This window comes from Nannospalax galili, unplaced genomic scaffold, assembly GCF_000622305.1.
Source record: "Nannospalax galili isolate Female #2095 unplaced genomic scaffold, S.galili_v1.0 scaffold1146, whole genome shotgun sequence".
Lineage (NCBI taxonomy): Eukaryota > Metazoa > Chordata > Mammalia > Rodentia > Spalacidae > Nannospalax > Nannospalax galili.
This window is the reverse complement of record NW_008355380.1, coordinates 80,193-106,308: the sequence shown is the minus strand read 5'-3', so window position 1 is coordinate 106,308 and position 26,116 is coordinate 80,193. Positions and strand designations below refer to the sequence as shown.

The window sequence follows — 26,116 nt, the reverse complement described above, 5'->3', positions numbered from 1 at the left end:
TGTAAGTCAATATAAAAATCCCCCTATATACATATACATACATAATTAGAAGATAATAATCATCATCCAAAACTTTCCTCCTCATCCTCGGGAGTTCCTCATCTCCGTCCACAGAGAATTACTGATTTGGTTTCTGTCATTATGTTTCCAGACTTCACATGGAATTAGTATTGGCCTTCTTGGCTTCTCTTCCTTGTCTATGAGCTTGAGATTCATCCATGCTGTTGTATATACCAGTAACTCCTCCATTTCTAATGCTGATGGGCTTTGTGTGGGCACAACACAATCATCTTTTCCTGTATATAGTAAACTATTTTCCAGTAATGGACTCAAAACTCGTAGGTCCTTTCCAGTGGCTAGATTTCTACTACCTTTCTGCTTTTGTTTTTGGCCAAGAAACACCTGATGTCCTCTGGCTTCCGCATGTGATTGCTCTACCCTAGTTTCATTTCTGAGCCAAAAGCAACTTTAAGGGTGAAAGGGTTTGTCTTACAGTACCAGGTTAAAGTCCATTACTGTGCGGACATCAAGGCAGGAACTTGAAGCAGTTAGTTACATCCACATTCAATAGCAGAGAGAAATGAATACATGCATGCTTGTTAGTGCTCAGTTGCTTCTTCTATAGTCCAGGATCCCCTGCCTAGGGAATAGTGCTGCCAACAGTGGACTATATCTTCCCACATCAGTGATAATCCCTCAAAGACATGCCTATAGGCCAACCTGATCTAAGCAGCCCTTCATTGAGATGCTCTTCCCAGGTGATTCTAGATTGTGTCAAGTTGACAAAACTCATTAACACACATGCCCTTACATACACATAAGCAAATTACCATCCCACCCAAGAACCTAAACAAGACACCAACTCTATACTTACCATATCCAACCTTTCTTATCCAATTATCAAGGGCCCACTCTTCTTCTCAGTCTTATTTCTCATTACATCCTAACATTCCCTGAAGTTTAGTTCAGTGTATGGCACAAAGAATAAACAAAGCTCTTACCACTTGAAGAACACAACTGCTAGGACTGGACATGGAAAGATACTATATTTGCTATTTCAGATCGACAGATATACCTAAAGTCAAACACTACATGGTTTTATTTGAAAATAAAAGATTGCTCATTTATATTTTACACTTAAGAATTATATCAGTTTTATCACTGAACAAAAAGGGACAAAGACAGGTGGAACTGTCTCTCACACAAAGTCCCTAATGAGCTGTTGGTCAACAATCTATGAAGTGACTCCTTGTTCATGAGAGTAGAAGTCTAACAAAGCAAGTAGAACAGGAACACCTATGAAAGCTATGGTATATAATCACAGAAGCTGGTTCTGTAGCTGCCAGGTCTCATCAGTAGGAGCGGATGGCAGGGGGTACTGTGGCACAGTCAGCCTCATTCAAGGTCTTGTCAATGACAGGTCTGTACTCCAGAGTGACCTTGGAGAAAACAAATGAAACAAAGAACAAGAATTTATAAACAGCCATCCCTGTGTGTGTCTATGAAAATTTAATCAAGGTACATTTATAGGCATGAGAACTTTATGACAAAGGAATCAAAAATTGACTATGTAAATTATGTTCATTTTTTTTTTTTCCCAGGTAGGGTCTTCCTATATAGACCAGGCTGGTCTCCAACTCAAGATTCTCCTGCTTCAGGCTCCTGAATGCTGGGATTACAGGCATACACTCCCATGCCCAAAGTGAACAAGATATTTAATGCTTTACAAAAATTTTCAGATAATGCAAAGTAAATAAAATCATGTGCTGTATTATCATGCTTTGTTTAAACTATGTACCTACTTGCAGGTTTTTCTGCTTCAAAGTATTTATATCCATTAATACATAAAACTTGGAAGAAATATTTCAAATGATAATGATTTATAACAAAATTCTTTTTGTATTTCTATGATTTATAAAATAAATGTAAAATGAGTATTTCTTTTATAATTAAAACCCACAAATGTTATCAAAAATAGGCTTGTGCTTATCAGAAAATGGCCTTCCTAATAAATTCTGAAAATGATTGATTGGTTAAGTTAAAGGCACTAGACTTGGATATAAAAGGGATGACAGAGTTTACCTTAGTTTGAGCAGACAAAGATACATGATTTTAACACTGTCTCTTATGAGCTATGGACAACTTATGAGGAAAAGCTATGTTAGTGTGAATATGAAATGACCACTACAGGCTCATGTTTTGAATGGTTGTTCCCAGTTGGTGGTGCTATTCTGGGAAGCTGTGGAAACTCTGGGAGATAGGTTACTGGCAGTGTGCCTTTGAAGGTTGCACTGGTCCAGTCCCTTCCCCTCTGCACTTCCTGTCTGCCATGAGGTACACAGCTGCCCTCTGCCATACATTCCCCCTCATGATGTTCTGCCTAAGTGAATGGGTTTAAGTGACTGAACCTTCTGAAACTGGCAGACAAACCTTTCCTCTTTTAAGTTTTCATGTTTGGTACTTCATCACAGTGACTCAAAAGTAACAAGTCACCATTTGTTCACTGCAACAGACCTTGGACACTTGATCCCCTCCAGTGCCCTTTACCTGGAGCATAAAAGCTGGTCCAGTACTAGGGCTCCCCTTGAACCACCCAAGCACTGGATTCTGTTTCCAGCAAGAAGCATGACTCACACTATCCTTTTTGGTGGTCCCTCAGATCTATTCACAGCTGGTTTAAGTCTAGGTTGCTTCCCAAGAACCAAGAACAAATGGCAGAGTAGGTTCAGCACATCCCTGGACATCAGCATGCCCACGTACCTTCCCTGTCTTGGTGTCCACATATGAGAGAGTGTGCTTTCTCCAATGTTCCTCCAATGGCCTCTTCTGCTGCCCCTCGATGGGCTTGGAGTAATCATACTCATCAACCCGAACCTGAGGTAAAAAAAACCCCATCTCTTTACCACTCATGGAATCATATTAGAAAACAGAAAATATTTTATAATGCAAAGAAGACTAGTTCAAGAGGTAGACAGTACTGGCAATGGGCTTTTGGGGCTAGGACTGCAGTGCAGAGTATCTATTTCTTCATTTTCTACTACTACACAGTGGATGTTGGAATTAGTTATCACTTATGCACCTGAAGTTTATTGAGTATTTTTTCCTCTACACACTGGGTAACTTCCTCAATTCTCCTCTTCAGCCTTTTTAAGTGTTTTTTTTTAACTTTAGCATTTATATTAAAGAAATTTAAAATAACTCTCCGAGAAGTTGACTGCTGACAAAGAAAACCTTGCATATAAGAATGGGTTAGATGAGCAAGAGGCTCTTCAAATAAAAACCAAGATCAAATACTTTGCTGTTTCTACTGAAAGTAAGTGTGGGAGTGGCAGAGGGCAGGCTCTCTACCTGGGTCATTGGGCTAAAATACAGTCCCAACTCTACATTCCTAAGTACAGTATGAACCTGCGAAGAGTGAAAAAGTTCTTTCTCAAATATGAAGCCTCATTTATCTCAGCCCCAAATAGCCAATCTTGAAGAAGCTTCCAGCCCTCAGTACATACTAGGGATATCTTGTACATGTCTCCCTTCACCCACTTGATTAGTGCAGGTTAAATCAGTACATGTTCGTAGCAAACGAAAACTTCTGCTTAGTCCACTTTTCTGTTTACTCACCACCCTAAACACCTGTGTTCCTCAGACCCTCCTTGTGTGCTCTGCTATCACATGTAGAATCCAACATGTGTGCTCTGTAGACAACAGTTCACATGAAAACCATGACTAGGGAAAATCTATAATCTATTTCCCAAGTCTCAGGGCACATCCGAGCTGATAACTCACTGACACTTTAATCCAGTAAGTCAGCATTTCCTAGCCATGGTCGCTGGCTGTACTAAGAATCAGCCCTGTTTTGCTTAGAGATGCTGCACAGGCAGCAGTAGCTGCTAACCCAAAGTAAAACAAGGTACAAAGTTCTCAGCGTGAGAACAAAGGTGAAAGTTACTGCAGGAAAAGGCATTTTCCTTGATTTACTTTTTGGAAAAATAAGAAATGCAAAATAAGTGAAAATGCAAAAGCACAGGATAGCACTGGGTAGCACTGGATAGCACTGGGTAGTATAGGGTAGCACTGGGTAGCACAGGATAGCACTGGGTAGCACAGGATAGCACTGGGTAGTATAGGGTAGCACTGGGTAGCACAGGATAGCACTGGGTAGCACAGGATAGCACTGGGTAGCACAGGGTAGCACAGGATAGCACTGGGTAGTATAGGGTAGCACTGGGTAGCACAGGATAGCACTGGGTAGTATAGGGTAACACTGGGTAGCACAGGATAGCACTGGGTAGCACTGGGTGGGAGAATGCTAGGTACACGTGGTGTATCTTCAAGACATACCTTGAAATCTTCCCTGGCATGAGCACCCCGTGACTCCTTCCGTGCCTCTGCACCATAGATGGTCTGCAGTGCACACAGCATCAGGTTCTGCAGCTCCAGGGTCTCTACCAGGTCCGTGTTCCAGACCATTCCTGGGGATACACAAGGACTCATGAGAAACACATGGGATCTAGTCATGTAGGTACTCTGGGCTGCTGTAGGTTTAAGAAGCACATGGAGCTGCTGGTCTAATCATACAGCTGTAGGAAAGTGCAGTCTTGACAGCAGGCATGGGATTCAAGGTCATAGAAAATGCAACAGACACTGGCCCACCCCAATGAAAGAAGTGTTTTGCTGAGTGCTGCTGGCTCACCTCTGTCAAATGTCTTTAGATGTTTCAGGTCTCCATAGAGTTGGCTGATTTTTTTACAGCCTTCTTGCAATACACTTCCCACACGGAACACTGCAGCATGGTTCTGCATTGACTGTAGTAAGATATCATTATAGACTTTTAGTATACAGAAAGACAGGCAGAACTCCTAAGCCTTTAGTTCTTTCTACATTTCATTTTATATGAAATATTTATGTAAGCTAAGCAAACTAGGAAATTCAGACTAAGTCTACTTAAATTGAACTTACGTATTTTTTTGAGACAGGGCCTTGCTATGTATGTGATCCTCCTCCCACAGGCTCCCAAGTGTACAACCCTACTTTTTCAAAAGTGAAGTTTTGGTTAAATGTTTTAAAAAAATGATTCTGTGTTTCCATTATGTATCTCATAACAAACCTGTATATATTATGTAAAGAGGACTATTTTACTAGTCTGGCAGCCTTTTCTGGAACACAGTTACCATCCCTGAGTCCAAGTGAACTTGTAGTAGTGGGTACAGAACTGGAAGGTCATGAAGTTAAAAAGGAGGAAGGCTTATGGCCAGGTCCTCCCTGATGTCTAAGGGACTAGAGGTTAGCTTCTGCCTACTGCACTCACCTCACTTTCTGATTTTTGTTAAAGTAATCAAGACTCAATCTGAGCGACATCTCTCAGAGATGCTGGAAGCTAGGTAAAGTGACACAACTAGTTTCTGGGCAATGAAAGGTGTGCAGGGGTGCTATGCTGGCCTCCAGGAGGCCTGGGGCTTAGTTTCTCCTGTTTCACTCCTTCCTATTGGCTATAACACAGAACAAACGGTGCCTATCTGAGGAGGCTCAAGCACAAAGTGCCAAAGCAGGCCAAGTCCTTGGTGCTATGCTGCTGCTATTTCTGCCCTGAATTCAGAATTCCAGTGTTCTATGTAGAAAGAAATTTCTGTAGAAGGGAGGCTCCTGATCACTGTTATACTCTGTCTTTGAAAAATGAGGACCAGGTCTTTCTGTTGTCAACCACCAAGCATCTCTACAGGGCAGCTATGGCTGTGTTTGTTCCCACCTTCTGCATGTTGAGGCGCAGTTCTGATGTTCTTATGCTCCCATCAGCAAATCTCAACTTATCAAGATTCATGACAGATTCTTCTCCAGCATTTGGCCTAACTGAAGGAACTTTATCTCCTAAAAAGCAAAACAAAACAAAACAAGAAAGAGAAAAGCAGAATTTAATTTCATTTACGAAAAAAAGGAGGATTCTGAATGTCACTCAAATTGTACCACATCATCCCAAGAATTTGGAAAGCATGGACGAAATCTGACTAACACTGTTCTGGCCTAGCCTCTGACATCAACTACTGACCTGGGTGAGTATATACAGAAACAAAATTTTTTGCACACAGTTGGTATACAAGAAGTAACCTTTGAATAAACAAAACAGAAACCATCTTGGAAAGTAAGAGACCTATACAGGCCTGTTACTCTAGTAAGGAAATGGAATACTCTTCAGATAGTGGTTCTGAACCTGAGGGGTCCACCTTACCCTCTTTCTCACCCAGGGATAAACAGGTGGTTTTCCTGTGTGCCTTGAAAAGCTGTCTGCTAATCTTGACGCCTGTGTCCTCTTACCTCAACCTCAAAATCAGGACTGGGGTTGGAACTTAAAAGTAAATCACTTGGCTAGCATAGGTAAAGCCCCACGTATGATCCCCAGCACTGCCCCTTCCCCACAAAAAAACTCAATTTTCTGAAAAAGAAGTTTTAAGGATTTTGAAAAGCTGGTTTAGGTGTCATTTGTTTAAAAAGCATTTCTTGGGGGCTGGAGAGGTGGCTCAGTGGTTTCCAGAGTGCTCTTGTAGAGGACCCGGGTTAGAATCCCAGAACCTACACGGCAACTAACAATGGTTCATAACTTCAGTTCCAGGGAATCTGACCCCCTCTTCTGACCTACACAAGCATTGCACAACACAGGTGCACCTTTTATGTACATCCAGGCAATACACTCATAAAATTTTAAAAGAATTAAAAAATATTTAAAAAGCATTTCATATGAGACATACAGGAGACAGATGCTTTCTAGCCACCTCCTTTCAAAGGAACCAGAGAACGGGCTCTTTTGTGTCCTGCTGGGCGTGCTATTACTTCGTGCTCCCTTTTTCTCTCCCTTTTATTCTCTTGAGACAGGGCACAGAATTCACTATGTAGACCAGCCCAGCCTTGAATGAAGATTTACAGGTTTGTGTGCCTGGCTCCTTTTGTTTTCAGTGTTTAAAAATAATCATTCAGTAAAATTTCTAAAAGTGTCATGACTTGTAATCATGAAATCACTACTCTAAGATTTAAACTTTTAAAATTAGGGGGAAGTAGTACACACTTTCTCATTTTTGTAATTAAAGAATTAACACAGTGAAATTTGCTTTAAAAATTTTTTTTTTGAAGTAGGGCTTTTCAGCTTTTGGCAAGCAGAATTATATTTAAGTATGAGAAGCACTGGGACACAGCATAACCACCATGATCCGCTGTCATCCTCAGTTTACTATTTCCAGAATCACCACCACAAATGCAGTCTTGTGAATCTGGCTTTCAGTATCCTGCAATGTTACTGGGTGTCCGCATTTGTTCCTTTCATTGCTGAGTTTAAAAAATCTTAACACGTATTTGTAGATCCCATGCATTAAAAAAAAAAAAAAAGTGTACAGTATTCTTACAAAACTTTTTCTCATTCTCAAAGAAGGGTACCTCAGACTCTATACTTTTCTCTGGGAGAAGTGATTTTGGTCCTCTTTGCTAAGTACAAGGCTACCATGAGAGGTGAGAACCACTGTTGGGTCAAACCCCGACCTCTGTAGCTGGCTAGCAATAACTAAGGACCAGGCACTATCTGCACATGAAGGCTTCTACTGCATCCTGACTAGGAGTGTGAAGTTGGAATCCATCCATCTGATGACCTACATCTTTCTAATTAGCAGTGGTTCAAGGCTATCCTGTTTTCCATGCCATTACCACCATCCACAGAGAGCATCTGTTCTATAAAACTGACATCCACAATTAACGATGGGAAAGAGTATGGGTGGAATAGGAAAAGGAGACCTCCTCCTCTTCCCTCCCCCTCCCCTCCTCCTTGTCATAGGATGTGCTCTCACATTGCTGTTCTAAGGAAATGAGATTGGAGAGCTACCATGAAGGCTCCTGGGAGGGTGATCCTCTGCTAATTCCTGCTTCCTCCTGCTTCTGGTATGTGCATGTAGAATTACATACACTCCAGCACAAGGCACATTTTCTTCTATACACTGTTTTAAGCTACTATAAAAGAAAACATCAAATGAAATTCATTCTATCCCTGAGGGGCTTACATCATCTCTTTATTAATGAATTTCAGTTATATTGTTTTTAAAACAAGTTAACATTTTTCTGTATCAAGTATATATTAATTTATACTTAGTATTACAAATATTTCACTGCAAAAGTCATTATCAGTCAAATAGTATGTAATAAACTCCTTAAAAATAAGAATTTCTTAGTAGTGACTTTTAAGAACATGATGACTCCAAATTTTAAAAAAAGGCCTAAAGTCCCCTACCTTCCTGAATGACTCCTACCCAGGCCATGTCTAGTCTTAACATCAGTACCACATAATTTCTGTTTTCTCATTTCTATGGGAAAAACTCAACAACCTCTATGATAACTCAGCAAATTTCCAGTAACAAATCAAGACTCTGCACTCTTCTGACATAGCCTAGGGGACTGAAGAGAACACATACCAGGCCTGCAAGATTCTGCAATGCTCAGGGCACAGGCTCGACCAAAGACTACCAGGTCCAATAGAGAATTTGCTCCAAGCCGGTTTGCACCATGCACTGAGGCACAGGCAGCTTCCCCACAGGCATACAGGCCAGGCACAATCTGATCCTGGCCATTCACAATTTTCAGCACCTGTAGGGAGATTTCAGATGAGACACCACAGTGCCTATGCCCAGCATTCTTCCCATGCCTGAGGTAGAGGAGGTAAAGATTGTGTTCTGTCTCTTGAGTGTATCCCCAGTTCTCCCTTTGCTCCTGAACACCTACTGCTATAAGTAAGTCAAAGGATCCCCTATGTTATCACTTATCAACATCACCCCAAGGTACCTCACAGCCTCGATAACCACCTGATTTGACTAAGAAATGTGGCAGGTAGTGGAACAATAAAGGGAGGAGGAAAACTTCAGACCCAACAGTTCACTGTGAAGCAGTGATTCCTACCACCTTTCCTAACCCTGATGAGCTCTTGTAAACTGCTCACCACCTAAGTACCAATTGTACAGATCACCGATTTGCAAAATCATTATGAAAACAACACGGATTGTATATGAAAGTAGCTGTAAAACAGAAACAGGAATTAATATACTATTAGTTATTACCAAAAGGCTGCAAACCCCAGTATGTAATCTAGCCTCTCACTGCCTGGCAGGAATAGTAACATATAATTAACACAAACCACCAAATACACTGCACTTTTGGGGGGGGGAGGAAAGATGCCTGTCTTTGCCCTAAGAGCTACAGGGCTTGGTACCATTACCTGTCCCTTGTAATTGGTGGGAATCCCACCCATGTTGTAGTGCACAGTGGGGAGGACGGGGATGGGCTCTTTGGTGACATCCACACCAGCAAAGATCATGGCTGTCTCTGAAATTCCAGGTAGGCGTGTGGCCAACTGCTCAGGGGGCAGGTGGTGCAACTGAAGGTAGACATGATCTTTCTCAGGGCCACAGCCTCTGCAAGTACAGCATTGCAATGTGAGACAAGGAACAGCGAGAAGGAGCGAACTGAAATCACTGTCCTAAAGATTCTTTGTTCTTAAGGAAAATTTTCCTTCATTTGTAGTCACTGTACCTACACTGTACTAGGAACAACCCTGCTAGGACACAGTCGTACTTACCAAGCTCACATTTCAGTCTTGGGGATCATGATTTGTTCTGTTTTTCTTGGTAAATGTGTTAGAAAATCTCCCATGCTACAAGTACTCCAAAAACCTAATCCACATAGGCCCCTGAATTAAGCAGGCCTGGCTCACACTGAGTGCTTAAGATACACTTACTTTTACACACAATGATGTAAAGACTCTCAAAATGTAGATCCTTAGGTAAATGCCACAAACTAACAGATGTTACTTTAGTCAACTCATGGTGGTAGCTTTATCCTTTTAGGTAGGTGCAAGGGCATGTACCTGCAAAGGTAGGGTGCTAAAACTTGGAAGAAATACCAGTCCCAATGTTGTAGGTGTGACCTAACAGCTTCCAAAGAGAAAGGGAAAGAAAAGGATGAATGTGTGTCTGCCTGCCTGCACTTTTACATCTTTGGAGGTGAATCACAGACCTTCCTTCACGGATCTCCAGAGTCATGGACCGAGACACAACATCTCTGGATGCCAGGTCCTTGGCAACAGGGGCATATCTCTCCATGAACCTTTCACCCTGACTGTTGATGAGAATGCCTCCCTCTCCACGGCATCCTTCTGTGATGAGACAGCCAGCACCATATATACCTGCAAAAACCCAGGTGATTAAAATGCTTGTAAGTGAATGACCACCAGGCACCTATTTCAGATGGCTAATTCTTTTTCTAAAGACTACTGTTTTTTAGGAAAAGGAAAGAAGACACAAAGGGCATTAAACTCAAAACAAGAAGAAAAATCAAGGTGTAGGAGGTATGTATAATTAAGCAGCACTGACAACTCAGAAAGAACACAAAAAGACCAGGAAAAATGGCTTACCTAGGAGACATAGCTCTAACCCATACTATGATTAAACCTTAATATATTTAACCTGCAGAGGCCAGAAAAGGGTGTTGGATTTCCTGAACTGAAGTTACAGACACCTGTGAACCGCCATGTGCGTGCGGTGCTGGGAACCAAACCTGGATCCTCTTCAAGAACAGTAAATACTCTTAACTGCAGAGTCATCTCTCTAGCCCCTAGACTTAATTGTTTAGAAATATTTTTTTAATGTGTATTAATGTACTGCCTGCATGTATGTAAGTGCATCTGTGTCATGCAATTACCGTGGAAGTCAGATGAGGGAACCGGATCCCCTGGAACTGGAGTTATGGATGGTTGTTAGCCACCATGTGGGTGCTGGGAACTGAACCTGGGTCCTTGGCAGGAGCAGCTAGAGCTCTTAACCATTGAATGATCTCTCTAGTTCCTAGACTTAATTCTTAAATATATTTTTATATCTTGAAATTGTGGTGACTAGTTTAGGTAGGAATAACTAGCTTGGAGAATTTCTATCTAAAGTACCCAAATAACAAAAGGAACAGTAAACTACTGTTAGAGTTAATATTTATGTTTATACCAGTTCTAGTTGCTGTATAAACATTCATTTAAATTCTCTGACAGTCTTAGGTAATGTGATGCCTATCCTGAGAAGCATATTAAAGCTTAGCAACTCAATCACAGAACTAAGAAAAGGCAGAGCCCAAATTCAAACCTGAGGAGCCTGAAGCAGTCTGAGCTCTTAACATGACTTCATGTCCCTCAATGTAAAGAAAAATAAGGAATGCCAAGCACTAAATTTTAACAGAAGAGGTTAAATAAATGTGATTTGAAAGATAGTTTTCTTAAGTATGCCGGAAGAGTATGCTCTAAAAATAAGAATTAAGTTCTTGCATGTCATCTGCCTTTCACTTTTCATAGTTTCAGTGACATTCCCTGAGGTGGTTTATTTCTCATATTGAGAAGGAAGCATAAGAAAGGAGTGCTAAACACAGTACATGATAGGGAACCCAGAGGCTCAGAGACACTGAACAAAGCAGTTTTAAGAAAACCAACAGACTCATTTTTCATTCTCTATCTCTGTCCATCTCTTTGACTCACGTGTCTGACAGCCAGAAGAGTTCATTTCTCCCAGGACTAGTTCCTTCCAACCCTCACCTTGTCATGAAGTCTAGACTGTTCTAATTTCACATCCCTTTACCATGGGGACCCAAAATCCCTGAAACCAAAATTTATCACAAACTGCCTTTAGGGAACCTGAAGAAAACTCTCCTTGAGGACTCAAGAGAGGAGAAGTCAAGAATTAGAAGTGTGACTAGGTACTACATACCTACAAGATACAAGAGTCCAGAGACAGACAACCATCCTACCTGTGGGGTGGAACTGAACAAACTCTAAATCTTGGCAAGGCAAGCCAGCCCTGGTGATCATGGCTGTGCCATCCCCAGTGCAGGTGTGGGCAGATGTGCAGCTGAAGTAAGTCCGCCCATAGCCTCTGAAAACAAAAAAAAAAAAAACAGCAACAACTGTATGTAGCAGTCTACACTAACCTCCTCTTACGGAAACAAAGAATGGACAGTTCAGCCTCTGGGGCACCACCTCTAGGAACTCCTTGTATGTAATGTATCCCTATCCATGTATGCATACACATGGCACATAATACTGGGAGGCTGTATCTGTGATGCTGTGACCTTGGGAGGGGGGCTGGAGGACAGAAAAGGGACATTTATATTTTGGTACTCTGTGCTATATGAAGGATTTCCTGGATAAGGATATATTACTTTTATAATGAAAAAAATTTTAAAGATTTATAGATTTGTTATCATATCTCCCCCAGCTTTACTGAGGTATGATAGAAACTATACATTTACAAGGTGTTCACATGATCTAGTGAATGTATACTGGGAAATGATTTCCATAATTAATTTCATTAACACATACATAACCTCACATAATTATCCTTTCTTCATGGTTTGGATACGTAGATCTACTCTTTTGGCAATTTTATCATTATTACAGCCAGCATGCTGTTTATCAAACTTGCTCATCTCATGACTCAAACTGTAATTCTATTAGTGCCTCCCCCAGCTATTGGCAATCATTTTACTATTTGAGTTTTGCTGTTTTAGATTCCAGTTGTACATGAGATCATGCAGGTTTTCTGGGTTTTGTTTGTTGTCTATTTGATTTATGACAATGTTCTACAACAGGTACAGCCATGTTATTAGGAGGGAATTTCCTTCTTATGGTAGAATAATATTCCATGGCCTACACCTAATACATTTTCTTTAAGACACCGTAGGTTGACTTCCATTCATGTTTAAACATAGGTGTCACCCATGGGCTATGTTGAAAAGTTTTGGTGCTCAACTAGTAGCATTTTGGGGAGGCTGTGAAAACTTGACATGGGGCCTAACTGGAAGCAGATCAGTGGGGGAATGTCCTTAGGGGCTATATTTAGTCCAGGGCTAATCTCTTTGACTTTGTGCCATGAGGTGAAGCATTCTCCTTTACCATTCATTACTACAATGTCCTGCCCAATGTCCAATCCTATTACTACTATAGGGCCACATGACCAGGTTCAACCCATTGAAAACATAAGCCCTGGCTAATACAAATTCAGCATCTTGGTCACTGTGAAGAATACTGCAACGAACACTTGTATAAAGATATCTTCAGTGTCTGATATGCTGACTTCATTCTCTTTAGACAAGTGCCCATTGGTGGAACTGCTGCATTATATGGCAGTTTTACTGTTTGTTGTTTTGCTGCTGTTGTTTTTTGCCAGAGTGTGCTGTGTATGTCTAATATCTGTTGGCATGTGTGAATGTGCACGTGTGCATGTAGAGGCCTGAAGTAGATGTCCAGTGTTTTCCTGAATTATGTTCCACTTTATTAAGGCAGTCTCTCAACTGAACCCAGAGCTTATCAACTGGCGAGGCTAGCTAGCCAGCTTGTTCTGGGGATCCTGTCTCAGCCTCTCAAATGTTAGAATTACAGGCAGCTGCCACACCTGCCCAGTTTCATGTGGGTTCTGGGAATCCAAAACTCTGGTCCTCTGCTTGGGGGACAGGCAGGGCAAAAAGCCATCCTCTGCACTCCTTAGTTGAGGAACCTCCACAATGACTACCAATTTATATTCCCAATAGTCTAAAGGGCCCCTGTTCTCTGTATCTTTTTATTTTCACTTTTTATTATTATTATTTTTTTTTGGTCTTTTTGAGACAGGGACTCCCTGTAGCCCCAGCTAGCCTGTCACTCTCTATGCAGACTAGACCAGCCTCAATTCATCCGCCTGCCTCTACCTCTGCCTCTGCTTCCTGAGTGCTGGGACTAAAGGCGTGCACCACCACGTTCAGCTTATTTTTACTTTTTAAAAGATGCATTTTTACGGCCCATAAGGCAGCTCAGTGGGTAAAGGTGCTTATTGTCAAGTTCAGACAACCTGAGTTCTATGATCTTGAGTTCCACAGCCTGAGTTCAATCCCTGGGACCCACTTGGTGGAATGAGAGGACTCCCACAAATTTTCTCTAAACTCCACGAGTGCTGTGGAACATGTGTGTGTGTCCCCCATATATAAATAAAATGTAATAAAAAATTTTAAATATTTTTATGTGTACATGTGTATGCCTCTGTGAGTATGCAATGTGTATATGTGTGCGTGGGTGCCTGCAGAGACCAAAAGAGGGTGTTGGATCTCCTGGAGCTGGAGTTACAGGAGGCTGTGAGCTGCCTGATACAGGTATTCGTAACCAAACTCAGGTCCTCCGAAAGAGCAATAAGTGCTATTAACCACTGAGTCCTCTCTCCAACCTATTTTTTTTTAATTTAAAAAATTATATATTGTGTGTATATGAGTATGGGCATAAGCATGCCACAGTATGGAACTCTGGGACAATTTTCAATTGGTTCTCTTCTTCCACCATGGGTTCTGGGGATCAAACTCAGGTGGGTTGTCAGGCCTATGTGGCAAGTGCTTTTACCTGCTTATCCATCTCACCAGCATTTCTCTATATTTCCATTAACACTTATTATCACTTTTATTTTTACACTAGCCATTCTCACAGGTTTGTCTGTTATTTGAACTCCTCCAATGCCTAGTGACGCTGAACACCTTTACATAAACCTGCTGGGCATGTGTATCTCTGTGCATGTGTGTACATCTATTCAGGTCCTATCTGCTTTTAAAATTGGGGTTATTTAATTTTTGCTATTAACTTACATGAGGTCATTATATATTTTGGGTAATAATGCCTCATCAGTTTGCAAATACTTCTACCTTATGGGTTCCCTTTCCATTTTGTTGACCATTTTCTTTGCTATGCAGAAATTTACTTATTTCTTTCCTTTTCCTTTGGTGTGTGTTAATAGAGACTGAATCCAGGGACTCATGCATTCTAGGAAACAGACACTCTACAACTGAATTATATTCTCTTAATTTTTAGGATGATAAAAATGAAATCCAATAAAGCAAAATTTAGTTAGTTCTATCATCTAAACAGATGCTTCTAAGAATCAGTACACACAATAACCATGAAATCAAGAAAGTTTACCTTCTGAAAACACCATGCGACTCTCCAGGTCTGTTCTCCACATATGAGCCAGTAGGGTAGGCTTTATAATCCCCAAGTTTGTCCTACTGTACTCTGAGAATAGCCTTTATTATAACCAATGTACCAAGGCTGGGAAAGGATACCTCCAAGATGAGGTGATATCAGGGCCTATCTATGTCTGACCCACTACTCTAAACCACATTTTTATTAAAAAAATAAAAATAAAAATCTGAAATTCAGCTTTGCTATAAAGAAATACAATAAAAACTTGGTTCCTACCCAGTAGCAATAACAGTGTTCTTTGCTTTTATGCGGTGTATGGACCCATCCTCTATGCACAGTGCAATGACACCACGGCACTCCCCATTTTCCATCAGGAGATCCAAGGCAAAATACTCCACAAAATAGCTGGTGTCATACCGCAGAGACTGTAGGAAAAGGAACCCACATTTCAAACTATATTTATGATTAGGATTGAACCAACAACAATCAAAACGTGAATGGTTAAACCATGTGAACAGTTTGAAGGATTTGATCCAGCCCTGTTAACAAATGGATGAGGGAAAGTTTAAGGAATACTAGGGTTTGAAATGAAGTCACATGAAGCACAACATATAGATAAATTAAGCACATGACAATGCAGGAGAGACTGCAACAGGCTCTGACTTGCTCATATTTTAGTAAATCTCTCTTATTTATGCACAAGCTTAGGAGGTACTCCAGGTTCTCTGCTGGCTCCAGGTAGCACTGTATGGTCTCAAGTGTTTGGCCCAAGAATAAAGCCCATGAGCACAGGGTCATGACCCAGAAGAGCAGCTAGATACATGTACTATTCAAAATAGAACATAAATTCAGCTCCTCACTATTATCAGCCACATTTGCATCTGCCAATTGGCTACATGGGGCTGATATTGGGCAGTGCAGGTAAGTATATTTCCATACACACAAAGGTCAGCACTAGACAATGCCACTAGGACTGGATTTGATAGTCCTCATGATGAATGAAAGGGACTGTAAGGAGTCTGGGCAAATTCCTGACACAACAACAGGGCAGAGAGGCCCTGTCACATTTTGCCAGAAGGAAGCTACTTGTGCTCTAACACCTGCATGTTAACCACCTGTCACTACATTCTGAAAACGTTAGGAGTTCAGAATATTATCTGGTCATGCCAAAGTGGGCCCTGATTTCATCTGATTTTATAATGAGATATTAAAACACAATCAAACAGTCCAGGGATTCAGAGGTGGTTGAGTGTCTCAAAATATTTGCTCTGTTCTTGGCATGTGATAGACCACAAATTCCAGCTGGTAAACAATACTACCAACTTTCCAAAACAGACAGAAGGAATGATATATTGTGTTAAAGACAGATTTTCACAGCATTGTTCAATGTTTTTTTTTTGAAGCAACCCAAGAGGTTATTGCCTCCTGTCCTATCCCATTCCCACTGTCGCAGTAAATATCATCTGACCATCCATGTGCCCCATCTCCTTTACCACCAGGGCAGCCTCACCCTTCCATACAAAGTGTGTAAGAGTGAGTGGCCTGTCCGATCAGCCACACAGCAGCAACGATGAGCCTGTCCGCCTTTCCCAAACTTGAGGCTCTGTCCACCAAACGCACGCTGATAAATCTTCCCATCTTCAGTTCTGCTAAATGGCATTCCATAATTTTCTAGCTGGGAAACATAAAACAAACAAGCAAAAATCTGTTCCCTTAAAGGAGTAAAGATATTCATGGTGAATTTGTACTAAGTCTTAAATCTGCAAAATTCATACTAGCATATTCTATGAAAACATTGACAATTCAGGAAAAAAAAAAAAAACTTATTAAATGAACTAAATAGTTAAAGGAAAAGGTTTTCCTCATTGGCTCAGCTCATTACCAGGGATGGAACCCTGGGGCTCATTAGTGCTTGGCATTCACTGTCCAGAGTGACAACCCTGGCTCTCCTATTTTTACAGAAATCCTTTTGTATTAGAAGCAGAGCACATGTCCAATAACCCAAGAACTTCCCTTCAGTTACCTCAACCACAGAAGCAGGGGCCTGCTCTGTCATATAATGGATGGCATCTTGATCTCCCAGCCAGTCAGAGCCCTTCACAGTGTCATAGAAATGCCACCTCCAGTTGTCCTCTTCCATGTTCCCCAGAGCAGCATTGATGCCTCCCTAGAAATACCATGCACTGCTTACATGTTTTAACTGTGAACCCCAACTGACTCTTCAGCCCATCTCCTCCCCAGAATCTGATTCAGAGAAAGTCAACTCTTAAGTGGTAACTCTCCATGAGGGCTGAAGGGCAGTAAGGCAAGACAGACCCGTAAGTGATGAGGCTTCCCCTGAACTAGTTGGGCGACGTAATTCGTCTGTAATGGAAATGTTGCTTGTTCTCTGAGCCTATAAGGAGGGCTAGGAGATGGTACAGATTGTTTACTTAAGTGACAGATAAAGGCATTCCACAAATTTATCTGGAAATTTTATGATAAAATGTTCTCATTGGCACTTGTGGGTATGAATTAAAGAACCACTCCCTGCCAAGTAACAAATTGCACATTCAGTTAGGCAAACCTGTACTCTGTCAAGTTCCTTTAGCTGTTACATAGGATCCACTTTATCTTACTCATCAGTTATGAAATATGGCAGTACTGGGACAAATCTTTCCCCCTCCTCTTCTCCAACTTATATTTTAAACTATCCTTTTTAGATAATCTTTTCACAAGGGAAGACACTCTGATATTATTTGATTATGTCCCTCAATGGTTTATGTGCTGGAGACATAGTCCTTAATGAAAACATGGTGAACCTTTGAAAAGATGTTCAGCCTTTGGGAGTGGGGTAGGGATTATGCTCTTGAAAAAAAATTAGGGTAATTCTTGCTGTACCTTGGTTAATCCTTAAAATTGTTACTATAAAATACCAAGATCTGCCCCTCCTATTTTCTGGTTTCTTGTCTGGCCATGTCACTTCTTCCTCTCACACAATTTCACGATGATGCCACCTGCCATGCTGTGATGCAGACAAGCAAGCCCTCACCAAAGGCCAAATGCATGGGACTACCCAATTTGGGACTTTACATTTCTTTTCTTTATGTGGTACCCAATATTGGACATGTTTGCTAGTGATGGGAAATTAATACACACATATCATTTCCTTCTCTTCTTCCTAACTGAGCCAGCAAACCCAAGCTTCAGTCCTTCTCTCCTTACAACAGCTTCAGTGTTCCTAGTTACATTATCTTCGAGTTAGGATGAGTCACTGAAGCAGGGCTAAAAACCTGGTGGCAAGTGAACAAAAGTTAACCCAGTTACTTTCTTTTCTTCCTTTTCCAAACCATCCAATTGTAAAGCCAAGAAGGTCCTGATAACAAATGTTAAGTTCCATACTTACAGCAGACTAGATGAAATAACAGAAAAATGCAGCAAAGAGTATGAATACCTGACAGCAGCCATCACCTTACTGCTATATGAATACCAGGGCCACATATGCTGGTCTTCTGAGAGCTTCCAATTCTCTTTGAAACCTCCAGGACTCCAGTCTTCACTCTACCTCCAGTTAAATCTCCTTGAGAATCAGCACATAAACTACACCGTCCTCCTACACAGTTACTACTGTACTACCCTAACATAATACCACTTTCTAGTAGTAGTGAGAATGATCTGCTCAGGTCTCCTTTACGTTATAGATCATGATTTCTTCCAAGGTGTATTTATTCTTAACTTAAAAAACACAGCTGTAAAACAAGTCGCCGGTGCAGCTAAGCGTCCAAAGCATACACTAGAGGCTATTTCAGTGACAGCAAGGATTATGGTGGCTTTTCCCAGGTCCTGGAAGCTATTGGTTGAGGAAAAACACCCCAAATACTAGGGAAGACAGCCAAAACATGATTGTGTTACCTAGTGATCCTAGAACAAAATCACTGCATTAGAAAAAAAAAAACAAAAAACAAAAAAAAAACCACTGTAATTTTTCTCAACTTGAGAGCATCAAAGGCCTATGTTTTTCTATTCTGCACATCCACATGTTCATTGTTACCCACACTTAGCAAGGTACTACAATGCAGATCTTGAATGCCCTAAGGGCATGTGTGCTAAAGGCTTGGCCCTCAGCTATCATGCTATGGGGAGATAGGAGAACCTTTAGGAGGTGCGGCCTAATGAGAGGAAATTAGGTCCTTGGAAGCACATCCTTCAAAGGGATACAGCACCCTGCCTTCTTTCCTTTTCACTTTCTGGTTGCGATGAAATGAGCAACCTCTTCTGCGACATGTTCCTGACATGATGTAACGTGCTCCTATAGGCCCAGGGAATCGTGGACTGAAATCCCTGAAACCATAAGTCAAGTAAGTCTTTCCTCTTTTTAAGTTTATTATCTCAGGTATTTGTCTCAGTGATAAAGAGCTAAGCACACGATCTGGCCTGTGCAAACGTACTTCAAATCTGTTAAGTAGTATGGAGAAAACAACCACAGTGGGGAGACAGGTAGGAGGCAAGACAGCTGGAGAAGATATAAGTGGGAGAGTGACAATGAAGTGCCAACCCCACAAATCTCCTGAGGAAGAAGAGACTCCAGACAGTGACCCCATGTGAATGACTGACTGGGTGCTAACACCTGTTGCTGGAGCTTGATGAGAAGGCAGGAGTTTGCCTTATAGTGCTGTACAAGACCTGTGGGCATCAAAAGCATCACAGGGAGGGCCTTTCTCTTACCTGTGCTGCAACAGTGTGTGACCGGGTAGGAAAGAGCTTTGTAAGGCATGCAGTATTAAACCCTGCCTCAGAAAGACCAAATGCAGCTCTCAAGCCTGCCCCTCCAGCGCCTACCACCACAGCATCAAATTCATGATCCACTACTGGGTACTGAGTAGAAATCTGAAAAGGAAATTTAGGTTTTCATTACACATTCAATTTCACGAAACATTAAGACTATAATTACAGTGACTAGCATGAAGAAAATGAGAGTAAACAAAGGAAAGAACAGCTGCTGTGCAGAGGGCCTCCATCCTGTCCTGGGCTGAGCAGACATTTTTGATGTCACAATATGGTGGGGACAACCAACAATCTGATTTTATAGATAGGAGGTCTGTCCCCTTCCCCTGTAAATATATAGTTTTAAGACAGTATCTTGCTAGCCCAAGTTGGCTCTAAATTCACCAGACCTCCTGCCTCTGCTTCCCAAGTGCTGAGATTATAGGTATGTGGCATCATACCCAGTTTTTCCAAAAAAAATGTATTTTTGAGAATTCTTAAAACCATTAAGATCTCAATCTGTCTATTCTACTACCAAAGTAGGAAAGTATAAAAGCAGAGGAAAGCATCAATACAATCAACTCTAAATCTGTATTTTTCTCAAGTGCTTTTAACTCCTCTTCTATGTCCATAACCAAAACCATATGTCACAGGAGTCAAACCATGCAATGTAGAACATGGGATGTTTCTGTACCTGTGATCTATAATTCTCTCCTGAAAATGACACAATTTTGCTTCTGTTTTGATCATCACATTCCACTTTGCCTGAGTGCAGATTACAACTATATTCAGGCCCAAGCCTGGGTTAAGAGTTATAAATGAGAAAGTGTCAAGCAATATTCAGAACTACTACTAGCTTATGAGGAAAAGAACTTGTGAGCAAATTTCAACTTTTTTAACAGAGCAGAGCAGGCAAACTAAATATAAATGAACCTAAATTCCAGTAACTATATAACTTGCTTTATGCAGAGATTCTACTGTCCATCACAGCAAATATAGTTCACTACTTTGTTACTTCACTTGAATTTACTCAAGCCTAGTTTTAGATAAAAAGTTACAAATCAAAAATCTATTTTTATTTTTGTAGGTTTTCGTAGGTTATTATTAAAGTATAAATATTTGTGCATGCAACTGATACCCAAAAGAATTTTTCTTTAAATCTGTGCATTAAATTAAATCTGTGTATAGTAAAATGATTATTATTACCCTTCTAAGTAAAAAGAGTTGTTTACAATGGATCAGAAAGCAATGAACTTACTGCATCTGAAACTTTTGCAGATGCCTTCTTGCTCCCACCAACAGTGAAGTGAAAGCCACAGGTCTGTATTCGGAATGTTGCTGGCCACTGCAAAGATATAAACGGTGTTAGGGTCTTGAAGGAACAGAAGTGGGGGGGATGAATTAAAAATTTTCTTTCTAAATTGCTAACCTTTCTATACACCCAGTTGCCCTTGTTCTACTAAAGATCATCTGTGACCCTAAAGGACAGATCCATGGGGCAATGATGCAGGCTCCATGTCCTTTGAATGCTGACTTGTTACTTTAGAAAAAGCTTTTTGGATAAAGCTTGTTTCCCATCAAGATACCACTGACACTTGCCCTGTAATATATTAAGTCTATGTTACCCAGTGAAAAATGGGAAAGAAAGCCATGTTGGACAGCCATTTGTAATTCTGCAAATAATGAAGCATGTCTACTGGCCCCATCTTAACCTTCTGCATACTGAGGCTCCGAATGTCCTTGAGGCCTTATGGTTGTAAGAAAAGGAACCAGATAGTATATTGGGAGACTTATATCCTGGAACAGGCTGATGGTTCTTCAAACTTAGTAAACTTTAAGTTTAGGAATGAATCAGTTATCCCTTTACCCTGTACACCAAAATCTGGGCTTTAGTTACACCTCCTCTCCTGGGTCAGGCTTATTCCTTCCCTCTGACTGGCTGTCCCTAGCAAACTTCTTTAACTCCACACATCTAAGACTAAGTGCCCCATCCTATAAACACTTAAGAAACCCAGTATCAGTGAAACTGCAGCCCAATTTGAGTCTAATCAGCTATTGAGAAAATACATTTTCCATTCTACTTGCTTGCTTTTAGAAGATGAAGTTAAAATGAAAAGACTTGGACATACCCTAAGGAACAGCTCTAGGAAGAAAGCACACTTAGCAATCAGATGGGGGGTGGGATTATAGATGACCTCAAGGATTCTGTTTTTGAAGAGACATTTTATGTTACAAGAAAAAAAATCTGCAGGACAAACGAGGGGGAGAATCACAAAGGAAGACATCTGGCAATGGAAATGACTTTTTATAAGCTGGTGGGCTTCAAGTCAGGACTGAATGGTATGATCACCTCAAAGGTAGAGATCCGCTCCTACACCAAATTCCTCTACCTCTGAGGCTAATAATGGGAGTTCCAAACCATTTTATTGCATTTGCATTTTATTTATTTGAGACACGGTCTCACTGTATGGCTCTGGCCAGCCTCAAACTTAGAGATTTGCCTGTTTCAGTCTCCCCTGAATGCTAGGATAAGATGTGCACCACCAGACCAGGCCTATTTTTGGTTAATATTTTATGTTATTGTGTGTGTGCATGCACACGTGTGCCATAGCACACAAGTGTAGGTTGGAGGACAATTTGTAAGAGTTGGTTCTCTCCTTTTGCCATATGGAGCCCAGGGATCAAACTCAAGTTGTCAAGGCATCTTTCCCTGCTGATCAATTTCTCTGGCCCCCATTTGCAATTACTTTAACAGCTCTAACTACAAAATAGTTTCTTGTATTTTTAAGCAAATGTCGATTGATAAAGTGACAGACTTCAAGTTTGCAATCTCATGTTCATTTCTTTTCACTGACAAAGCAACTTAATTTAAAAAAATTAAGTGTGTGTATGGGGGGGCACATATGCCATGGCATGCATTTGGGGATCAGAGGACAATTTAGGAATGATGGGCTTACAGATGCCTACCACCACATACATCTTATTATTTTTTTTTTAATGTGTATGAGTGTTTTGTCGGCATATATGTAAGGACACTGGGTGCATGCAATGGCCCTGGAGACCAGAAGAGGGGGTTGGATCCCCTGGGACTGGAGTAACTGTTGATTGTTGGGCCATCTTGCTGGCCCTCCACCTTATTTTTTGAGACAGGTATCTCTTTGAACCTGAAGCTCACCATTTCAGCTAGGCTGGCTGGCCAGTGAACTTCTAGCATCCACCTGTCTCTGTCCTCCAGCACCAGAGTTACAGGCATACCTGGACATATTGGTTTTAAGGTGGGTAACTAGGGAATGGAACTCAGGTCCTCTTGCTTTCACATTAAGTGTTCTTACTAAGCCATCTTTCCAGGTCCTCAAGCATTTTCTAATTTGGAAACATGAAAAATAATGAGGAAATTTACCTACAATATAACAAAAGGGTCACTTATACCTTGTCTAACAAAAGTGCAGATGACTAAGAAGAGTGGAAAAAAGTGAAAGACCACTAATTATCATCAATAAGCAGAGCTGCCAATGAAGACCTAAAAATGGCTGGCACTGGGAGGAGAAATAGGGTTGATTAAATGAACTACATTTTAACAGGCAGGAAGTTGATGTCTAAAACTGAAGACCTACCCATCAGCTATAGAGAGGGAGGTAAAAGCTAGGGCACAAATGACACAAAATTTAGAATTGTTTCCATTACTGGACTATTTTCATTTATGTTTTTCTGCATTTGATGATTAAAAAAAACCCAACCATTTGTAATTATTGTCATTAAAAGTTTTAACTTTTAAAGGTCAGCAAGATGGTTCAGTGGATAAAGGTGCTGGCTGCTGAGACTAAAGGACCTGAGTTTGATCCCTGAGACCCCACATGGTAGAGAGAACCTACTCCTACAAGTTGACCTCTGACATATGTGTGTGTGCTTACACAAATAAATGTAATAAAATAAAATTTTTTTGTGTGTGTGACAGGGTCTCCTTATAGCCACAGTTGGCCTGGAACTAGCTATATAAAACAGGCTGGCCTCCATCTCACAGAGATTCACCTGCCTCTGCCTCCGGAGTGCTAGGATTAAAGGTGTGTGCCACCAAGCCTGGCTAATATATTTTTTAAATTTTCATTATTCTTTAAATAGAAATGCTTAAAATATGGTTCACAGGGATGACTTTCTCAGGCTGTGAGCTAAAGCCCTGGTTCAGATGAATACAGTCAAAATATTCAGAGGTTGCCTAACCAAATTTTCATAAACAAACCACATAGAAAACTGAAAGTCAGTGGGGGCTATGGCCCCAGGTCCTGTGCCTTCTCTACTATCTAAAGATCTTTGGGGGGGAAAAAAAATCCCAGAGAAATATCAAACTCAAGATTAAAATCCTGGTTATGCATAAATACCAAGTCACAATTCTTCAAATGAACCAGGAAAATCATCATACAGTATGTAGGACTGAATGTTCAATGGTGTTATAACGATCTGGAAAAACAAAACAAAATCTTATGACTATAAAGGCCTAACTCATGTAATTCTAGATACACCATTAAAACTATTCAGAACTCAAAGAAAAGACTTTATTCTACATCCATATTTTGTATATTTTTTCTGAAAAATTTGAAAAACTATGAAAGTGAGCTGTCCCTGGCTCTACTTACCCTGTGGATTAAATAAATTTGTGAGTTTTGTCAGTGCCCTGGGGCCATGAAAACAAAGGCGCAATAAATTTGATGAACTGAAAAGTCAAAAGCATCTGTCAAGATAGAACCACTTGATAGAACTGACCAAAATAAGATAAGGAAAACTCCCCTGTGGACCTTACTGAAATTACTTTCAACATTTTCTTTCCAAAGAAATGTTTCTCAGTTGGTGATTACAAATTTCTCTTTTTCTAACTGGATTCTATTGTTCCTTTGTAAACTCCAAATTTTCATGAAAAAACAAATTTAAAGCGCCAATGAATATTGAGCTTGAAGACAGAACTTCTGTAGGAAGAGGTATCCTCATAAAGATGAAAAGACTTCTTAAAAAACAAAAATTATTTTGAGAGGGCTCACTTGTGGGTTAATTCTGCTTTATCTTGCCATCTTATTTAATGGTACCTAGTGTAGGACAGTTAGGAAAATGCATGACAAAGTAGGTAAAATGTTGGTGGCTAACTTAAGTTATGATAAAAAAGGCTCCAATCAAATCCCTATGAAAAAAAAGTTATCCTGGCTGCATATGCTTAGAACCTTGTTCTCACTTTTAACTGGAATTCTACTGCAGTCTGGATAAAAGGCAATCATGAGACCTCTGTCTGCAATGTACCCTGGGTTGAGGACATACCACTATTGTTCAATCATAAGTTGCCAATCTGTCAGTTTCTATAAAAAGCTTCAACATGCCTTTAATCCCACCAATCAAGAGGCAGAGGCAGGTGGATTGCTTTGAGTTCCAGGCCAGTTGAGGTGTCTCAAAAAGAAAAAAAAAGAAAACAAACAAACAAACAAAAAAACTCGAGCTTCAATGACCAGGACTTAAAACACTCCCTGCAGTGTTTTAAGAACCCAAGAGATTGGGGTGGGGTGGGGTGGGTAGGAGTGTCTGCTTGGTAAAGACCAATCACTGAAATTATTGTTTAAATTGCCTTCTGGTGTTGCAGGGATACATGTCGCTAACCTTTAGCACATTTAATTGAACATAATTTTAGTATCTATTTCAGAAAGGAGAAAATTGCAGGTATAATTACAGGCACAAATGCCAAGTTAACACTGTTGAATGCTTTGGCTCCTACTGAGGCTTTTACTTTGTAATTGAGGAAGCAGGTGGGCCAGTTCACTTAAAAGAACCAATTCAGGCCGGTTTGTTCAAAACCCTGTAAGCCTGACAAGGAGGCCATCCCGCCCCGCACAGCCCTGGGGCACTTCCTCAGAGGTCGCCCACCGATCACTGCTTAAAATTAGTAGCTGGGGCCGCTACACAAAACCAAACACAGTCTCCTCACGTGCAAAGCCTGGGAGTGGACCCCAGACCGTCAACTGCAACCTGCGACTCGCCCGCAACCCGGCGGCGACCTTGAAAACAGAGGAGGGCCTTCCCCGGGAAGGCTGGGCTCCACCCAGGCGAGCTGGGTCGTGACCTTCGCCGGAACAGAGCGACTCCGCTCCTGTCTCCCCAGTCCAACCCAACCCGGGTGGGGACGGGGGCTCGAGCGCTCCGCAGAGGCCTTCCCGGAGTCTGCGATCCCGGGGCACTGACTCACCGCCCAGGCCAGCGTCAAGCGCCGCCCGCGCAGCAGCCGCGACACTGCGCCAAGCCCGGCCATGTCTCAGTCGTTCTGCGAGTTCCCAACGCCGGGCTGCGCGTGCGCACCGGCCGTGCCGGGATGGGGGGGGGAGGAGGAGGAGGAGGAGGAGAAGGAGTCCGCGCATGCGC

At 41.3% G+C, this 26,116-nt stretch overlaps 1 protein-coding gene across 1 annotated transcript; it reads right to left on the bottom strand.

Moving 5' to 3' along the window:
• Positions 1 to 1,026: 1,026 nt before the first annotated feature.
• On the bottom strand, positions 1,027 to 26,073 carry Sdha (succinate dehydrogenase complex flavoprotein subunit A). The gene is made up of 15 exons (XM_008852482.2): positions 25,944 to 26,073; positions 20,985 to 21,071; positions 19,688 to 19,849; positions 17,007 to 17,150; positions 16,494 to 16,658; positions 15,260 to 15,408; positions 11,797 to 11,921; positions 10,030 to 10,198; positions 9,233 to 9,428; positions 8,436 to 8,607; positions 5,741 to 5,859; positions 4,688 to 4,799; positions 4,336 to 4,466; positions 2,761 to 2,874; positions 1,027 to 1,439 (listed from the first exon to the last, which is right to left on the bottom strand). The coding sequence occupies exons 1-15, from the start codon at positions 26,004 to 26,006 to the stop codon at positions 1,353 to 1,355; spliced, it is 1,995 nt and encodes a 664-aa protein (XP_008850704.1). The 5' UTR covers positions 26,007 to 26,073; the 3' UTR covers positions 1,027 to 1,352.
• Positions 26,074 to 26,116: the final 43 nt, after the last annotated feature.

Bases quoted from the DNA above. Each gene is read 5' to 3' on its own strand.
- Sdha (XM_008852482.2), bottom strand. From the start codon at position 26,006: ATGGCCGGGCTTGGCGCAGTGTCGCGGCTGCTGCGCGGGCGGCGCTTG. The intron at 15,409-16,493 runs GTGAGGCTGCCC...CTTTTCCTACAG, and splicing joins TACACACTTTGTATGGAAGG to TCTCTGCGGTATGACACCAG. The intron at 8,608-9,232 runs GTAATGGTACCA...ATCTCCCTACAG, and splicing joins CCACCAATTACAAGGGACAG to GTGCTGAAAATTGTGAATGG.